The sequence below is a fragment of the Abramis brama genome, assembly GCF_963993115.1.
Source record: "Abramis brama genome assembly, chromosome: 5".
In the NCBI taxonomy this organism is placed as follows: Eukaryota; Metazoa; Chordata; class Actinopteri; order Cypriniformes; family Leuciscidae; genus Abramis; species Abramis brama.
The window spans coordinates 14,692,680-14,700,088 of NC_139967.1; the positions used below are offsets into that span (position 1 = coordinate 14,692,680).

Below are 7,409 nucleotides of genomic sequence, written 5' to 3' on the forward strand. Positions count from 1 at the left end.
TGTAATTGGACTAAAGCTAAACCTTAAAATATCATTCGCTTGGCCTACTGTGACGCAGTTTTAGCTTCAACGTATTTAGCAATGTTAAGTTGCCATATAAAATATCATACAAAACAAAGGTCTTTTTTAGTTTAATCTTTCCGACCTTTAAATAACAACAGTAATAACTAGGCTGATATTGTTTTTGTACATTTGAGAAGCATGGAAATATTTAATGAAATCTCTTATGTTTAAGTGAAGCATCGCCCTTTTCCTCTTTTTTGTTTTATTATTCTTTGCCACTTTTTTTATTTTTTATTGTGTATTGTATTGTGAATGCAGCTTAGAGTAAAGCTGCCTATTTAATAAGCACAGTTGTAGATTCCAAAACGGAAATATAGTTTTGGTTGACCTGTCCCATAAACTAACAGTAGACCTATTTATAGTCAACTGCTGTATTCATAACCACATTGCAGTATTTAGGAAAACCTTCAAGTTTGGGTCATCATTAAAGGGTTGCTTAACTACAATAGCCTGCCACAATAATGTAACATAACTAACACACAAATTGATGACGCTCAGTTATTTTCTTACGATTTTATTAGTACATCTTACAACAACTTATGCATCTCAAAAGATATAAAACAGTTTAATTTACAGCTGCTCTTTTTTCATCTCCATAAGTTTGCATCTCAAATCGTACAGATACATAACAGACAAACAATATTGAACAAACAAAAATCCTCATATAGTGTCGTGTGGTCCATATCGACTCAGTATATGAATATTGCATTACATTTTTAAAATGTCTGCAAGTGTCCTCCCTCACCAGTCAATGGTATTACCTTTTAGCATACAAGTTACTGACATCAAGAACATGAAAAATAAAATTGCCAACAAAATGGCGGCACCTAATGAACAGTTCTCTGAGGTCAACTCCTCCTCCCATTTCTAAAAAAAAAACAACTCCTCTTGCGTTTTGATCCAAACAAACGAACAACTGGGCCAAACAGAGTATGGCCTTCACCAAGTCAAAATACAAAGTCATTGAACAAAAAGAGGGTTAAAACGTTTGCACGTCTCCCGCCTAAATGCTGTCTGGACCTGGAGCTTATTTAATAGTGTAAGATGTCATGGATCTCCCTTGCTCTTCCACGGTCTCACAGAGACAGTTTACAGTGACACAGTTCTTTGTACATTTGTCTCCGTAGCTTGGGCATATCCTGCTGACCAAAGCTGAAAGGCTGTTCCAGGGCCAGGCACTTACAGTACTGGAGTACAACGATAAGAAGAGTGAACAAGTGAGTAAAAGACACCAATGAGGATTATTATACTTTCAGCACCAGTGCTATGTACAAAGTCAAGTGTTAAAATAACTAATGAGAAAAAAAAAACACTAACCTGAAGGACAAAAGCTCCACAATCACTGTCATTGTTCTGCCTTGCCACATTCTAGAACATTCCAAAGACCGAAGAGTCAACAAATCATACACAAAATGGCCTTTCCAATCTCTTTTATTCCTTATTTCTCTCATACTTTTACTAACAGACACACACACACATATATACAATTCACCTTTCACCCTACCATTTTGAAAAAGCCTTTCCACCCTGTGTAAAACTCCTTCTGCTCTCTCTTGATTGCCTCTGCTTGCAGGTATTTGGCAATGTGCTGTAAAAACAAAAACTTTTAGTGGACACGATAAGCATTGGTATAAGAAATGTAGCCATGAAAATAGCATCATTAGAACCTACTTTGGGGCATCGACGGTTGAGGGTCCTCTGGGAATCGAAGTATGCGATTCTACGCTGAGGAACATTGACACACACTAATGACCAGTGCACTTCCAGGTGAATAGGGATCAATAAGAACTTCTTCTGGAAAATATCAACCTAAGGAGCAGATTTAACAGTGAAATAAAAACATGTGGATACAACATAATTATTGTAGAACTACCATATTTTTCAATGTGGAAATGAGCTATTTCCTGTGAATGAGCAAGACTTCCAATTCATTAGCTGCTATACGTAAATAACTAGAGTAACAGTGCAGTAAACGGAAAAACTATTTGCACTACAAACAAGTGTTTATGAGTAAATTGAAATAATATGATAAGTAACAGTTTGCAACATTAAGCAGCATAACGGACTGTTTTGGTAAAGCTAAAATAACTGGAAGTCATGCACATTCAAGTTAAATTGCCCAGTCTGCTTTTATGTTAAAAATAGGTGGATAACTATATTAACTTCATGATGCAAGTAATAATGGTGAATTATCTATTACCAATTTATCTGCTTGACTTTACAGTCCTAAAATTGCAGTATTAATAAAAGAGCTGTGAAAGACAGACACAAAATCTTTCTCCATCCAGTACTGACATTTTTTGTCCACCGTTTGACCCCGTCGTAACCTTTCGTCCGAAGTTTGTCATAAAAGAAGCTGTTGAAAAAGTGGACCTGCAAGTAAAAAAAAAAAAGACATGGTGAGACAGAGCGAATGAGGAAAAAACTAATTCACATACTGTTTTTATAATCATTTAACTCTTTGAAACACAAGTTCATATAATGGCTTTGTCATGAGTCAAATTCCGTGTGTAAAGGAGTGTGTATATGTGCGTGTTTAGCCTACCTTTTCAGGGGCAGCGTCCATGACCAAATCCCCATACATGTTCATGACCTGGGTGATGGAGTGAGTTACAGATGTAAGAGAGAGCTAACTCAGCACAATCCCAGAACAAGGGCCCCCCATTCATCAAATATCTTCTCTATACAAACTCTGGCAAACTCAAGCAAAGGTCGGTGCCATAGTAGTTACAAAATTATTAGTTACATGTTAAATTTAATAAACCACAAAGAAATATTGTTCTTAAATGTCCCAAAAAGGTTCCACACACAATTTCCAGTGGATTCAAAACAGGTGTATATACACACACACGCACACACGCGCACACACACGCGCACACACACACGCGCACACACACACGCGCACACACATATCTGTTACCCTTCTTGTAATTTTGATGAATCGGAAACTCCATATTATGTCTTGTACACAACATGACCCGTTATATATATATATATATATATATATATATATTATTTTTTTTTTTTATTCTTACCAACCCCTATATACTAATTTATATATGTAACTTATTTACTAATAAAAATGTATGTTTTAAAAGAAAACCAATCCTAATGCAACTAGGCTTTATTTGCGTACATGTAACTTGAGTTGGTTCAGAATTTTATTGTTATCGTTAATGCAGTTGTTAAGCAAGAGGCCCACCTGATCGTTGAGCCAGTTCTGGCCATAAAGTGTGCTCAGATCATCCATGGTGAGGACATGACGTTTGTAATTTACTCGAAACCCCCGCATCACTGCACTTCCAGACATGCGCTGGTAGGACTGCATTAAATGTTGCACCATTACCTTCCTGTAAACAGGCACACATTAAAATAATACATAAAGCTGAGACTTCACAGTCAAGTCTTTTATCTGTTTGCCATTTTAAATATCACGATTCAATAAGCCTTGTGACTGGTATGAGCCACCTCTGACCTGTGAGGACTTGAGAAACTCTCGTTGAAGATCTCCTGAAGCTTCTTCACCACCTCATCTACGTGGATGGGAATCAAACTGCCAAACTGCTGGAGAAACTCATCCAGAATACCTGAAGAAGAGGAGGAGTGAGAGAGTAACAACCATAGGACGATAATATAATATTAAATAATATATAGCGTATGTTCCTTTTCCAAATTTGGGGAAAAGGATATTGTACCTTGTACACAAGAAATGTGTTCACTGCTAAGCTGATTCTGTGGGGAGGACTTTTCCCTCTGAGACTGGACATTAGCAGGGGAGGCCCGTCCCTCCCTGTCCCCCATGGTTGCTCCATGGATACCATCCCTTCCTTTCAGAACCCCATTTGTGCTACAGGAGTCTAAGAAATCAAAGCGTAAAGAAGTAAAGATGACGCACAGAAGAAAGCTACAGGAACATATGTACAAGTCAGTGCACTTTAGTCACAACCAGGAATGCTGTCCCAGTCTTTGCCAGTTTCTTTCACGACCTCAGTATTACAATAATATGCAATTTCATCCTTTCAATGTGCCTCATGGTACATCACAGAGACCCTAGTGAAAAAGAAATATACTAAAATGTATTTAAAATACATTAATTTTAAGTATACTACGAATATATGTATGTACTTAATATAAATACTCTGCAATTCTAAATTTGTATACTTAAAGTCTGCTAAATTGGAACAAGTCATTTTGTACTTAATGCACTTTAGTTATCTGGAAATACTGCTAAAGTGGAACTATTGCAAGTATACTTTGGGTACACTTTAAATATCTTGCATTTAAAGACTGATATTATACAGAGATCATACTATCCTTACTAGTGATATTAAAACACATTTTAGGCTTAATATTAAGAAATGTGCATTGTGCAATAAAGTACTACTCCAAATAAAGTTGAATTATAATGTTTATATCAGTACGTCTCAAGCGATATGTCAGTAAATATGTTAATGGTTTTGTAGTATACTTGGTATGAAATAATGTATTTTAAATACACTTTGGTGTAGGTTTTTGCACTAGGGGAGGCACAAAATCCCTTTCCAGAACGTTTTTGTTGCTGGAATCATCTTCTTCAGCTGGGTCCCTGTCAATATTCAAGAAACAACTGAAAACTCATCTTTAATGTGAGCACTTAAATGCATCCTGTTTTATCTCTCTCACTATTTATTATATCCCGCCGCCTTCTAGCTTGTACTATTCTGGACAATGTTTGAAACTCTGTCTTGTTTTTGCTAGCAACTCTTGTCTTATAACCTCCTTTAGATTAATTGCTTGTTGTATTTCTCATTTGTAAGTCGCTTTATAAAAATGCTAAATGAATAAATGTAAATATAATTTAAATATTAATGCATCTTTACCAGCACAAGTAGAAATATTTTAAATGATATTTAACATCAATGCTGTGTCTACATCGGACACGAATGTTGTTGCTTAAATGTTGGACAAGGCTAGTTAACTACTTCATGCACATTAGCCACCAAACACAATATATTCACATTATACACTTTAAACTTAAGAACATTTTTTTAAATTAGTCGAGTATCATATGCAAAAACAATGAATTATATTAATTCTTTCAAAAAATTATAATACAAATGTTAACAAGAGTTTATACACACCCGATAAATCAGCTCCCCTCTCCTCTGCTGTCCCAGAACTTCTTTCTGGGTCTCCATTTAACAATGAACTGCCAGGCAGTCTCTGGAAAGGTCGATTGCCAAAGAGCCGGCGTCTGTGTAATCTGCGTACTCTCCTGTATCCCATAGTTCCTGCCCATTTGGCTCGTTGGCGCCAAGCTCTCCAGTGCTGGGCCAAACGGTTGCGAATGCTTACACACCTTTGACCCCGAAACCGCAACCGGGATAGCTTTCTCTCTTTGAGCGGACTGGGCCTAGTCTGGGCCAAGCAGTGGGTAAAGTCACCTGTAATGCTGACATCCATTTCCACTAGCTGTGGGTACTCTGGCGAGCCCCACTTCTCGTTGTCACCTTTATCATTACACTGGAAACCACCCTCAGCTTTCTTGTCCACCAGATCCTCTTCACTCTCCATCTCAACAGTGTCCTCCTCCTCTTCCTCTTCCTCTACCTCAGGGACAGTATATTCTGCGCCCCATATGCTGGCGTCCTCCTCTCTGCGGCCCAGTTTGAATTGGGCTGGGCTCGGGGCATGTTGGGCCATGGCTGGGTTCAGTAAATGGCCACCTCCAATGGCACCCCCACCTCCAGCGCCCTCCTGCCCTGCGGTCAGCGTCAGCTCATTGGACCAGTGTGTTTGAGCCAGGCTGCTGCCACTGTCTCTCATGATCCAGGAGCAACCTACGACCTGCGCCAGCCTGCCTCCTCTCTGCATGAAAAAAGAAAACATGAGTAGAGAACCAACAGAGGTTCATTTTTAACCTTGTACTTTGTTTCAGCATAAACACCTGATACTAACAATTAGCAACAGTCCAGATGGACAAACTAAGAACAAAAGTGTCAAAATAGCAAGTTGATTAAAAAACAGATTCATATATGAAAAGGGTTTAGTCTCAATATTAACCTAGAGGCCTTTTTTTTTTTAAAGTCCATATGTGAACCAGAAGTTGCAGCCAACTTTACTTCAGTGTTGTGATGTATTTCCAAATAATACACAAGATTGAAAAAAGGGGCAAGGGTTGATTTTAGGGCACCAACTTTTTTTCTTTTGTGGATTAACTAGCACAGGTTATCTGTTCACTACAAAAATCGGCTGGACTGACACTTACGTCTTTTTGGAAAACAGAGGAAACACTATAGATATTAGCACAATGTATTCATTTTAAAACTATTTGTATTCAAAACTAACACGTTTTAGGCTGTATTTGTACATGCAACTGCCAGTGTCCATGTATTAAGAGCTGAAGTTGCGCGCACGACGCGCTTTGTTCTGCTCGTTTACTCAAAAATTTTGTGGAAAATGTGAAGTGAAAGGGGCTTTGTAGTCTCGCCAATACACCATTCTGATTTTACTTTGATACATTTATGTTGCGATTATTTAGTAAAGAAGAGCTCTACTCGCACTGGTCATTTAACGTATCTCCAAAGCAAATACAAGCACCGATCACAAATAAACAATGTTCGGCCTCCGGTGTCGCGATGCAGAAAATGTGGCGTGTCGGCACCACCGATTACTCACCGTTAACCGTAACCTTAAGCCAAAAGCTTAGGCGTTGTCCGCCAAGGCAAACAGCGAATAACTAAGCTTTTCGATAATAGAAATGAAAAAGAAAATGAAGGCTACTTTAAATCTTGGCTCATTCAATGAGAGCTGGCGCTTCTTTAGAGCGAAAACACTCTTCTTCCGCCGCGTTTCTATGACGTCACGTCGAGCCTCACGATGGACTGGTGGATAAAAATACATCAGAAAATGTATTTGTGAGAATTGCCTAATAAAATAAAATGCGGATGCAGTAATGGCATTTTAAAACTATTAACTATTCAACCTATTAAAAATATATTTCAAATATTTCTCTCAGAAATTAGTCACCAACATCCCCCTTCAAGTCTCTCAAATGCCCGCACATAGTGAAAAAAATAATATTATCAGGGACCAACTATTGTGTATAAATGAAAATATTTACACATATGAATAATTATTTGTGAGGAGGATTTAATATTAAACAAAAGGGTAATATTATTATGTTTTTGATTGATACACAGCACCTCTGTTCTAAAAACTTAATTGTTTAAAATTCAAATTGTAAAGATTTTCCTCTCAAGTGACCATTTTTCCCATTGATGTATGGTGTACTACAGTGGAGAGATTTTTAAAATTCAATTAAGGTTGTTAGATTCAAACCTTCTATAATTCTGGAGGCCAATGAG

The 7,409-nt window shown here is 37.6% G+C and overlaps 1 protein-coding gene across 1 annotated transcript; it reads right to left on the bottom strand.

Moving 5' to 3' along the window:
* Window positions 1-561: 561 nt before the first annotated feature.
* Window positions 562-6,928, bottom strand: senp3a (SUMO specific peptidase 3a). The gene is made up of 11 exons (XM_084115341.1): window positions 6,721-6,928; window positions 5,184-5,910; window positions 3,759-3,920; window positions 3,539-3,650; window positions 3,266-3,413; window positions 2,609-2,656; window positions 2,359-2,436; window positions 1,735-1,872; window positions 1,568-1,651; window positions 1,381-1,431; window positions 562-1,250 (listed from the first exon to the last, which is right to left on the bottom strand). Exons 2-11 carry the CDS (start codon window positions 5,866-5,868, stop codon window positions 1,140-1,142), a joined length of 1,617 nt encoding a protein of 538 aa, XP_083971467.1. The 5' UTR covers window positions 5,869-5,910; window positions 6,721-6,928; the 3' UTR covers window positions 562-1,139.
* Window positions 6,929-7,409: the final 481 nt, after the last annotated feature.

Bases quoted from the DNA above. Each gene is read 5' to 3' on its own strand.
- senp3a (XM_084115341.1), bottom strand. From the start codon at position 5,868: ATGAGAGACAGTGGCAGCAGCCTGGCTCAAACACACTGGTCCAATGAG. The intron at 3,414-3,538 runs GTCAGAGGTGGC...GCCTGTTTACAG, and splicing joins AGTTTCTCAAGTCCTCACAG to GAAGGTAATGGTGCAACATT. The intron at 1,873-2,358 runs GTCAGTACTGGA...TCTGCTCCTTAG, and splicing joins TCAAACGGTGGACAAAAAAT to GTTGATATTTTCCAGAAGAA.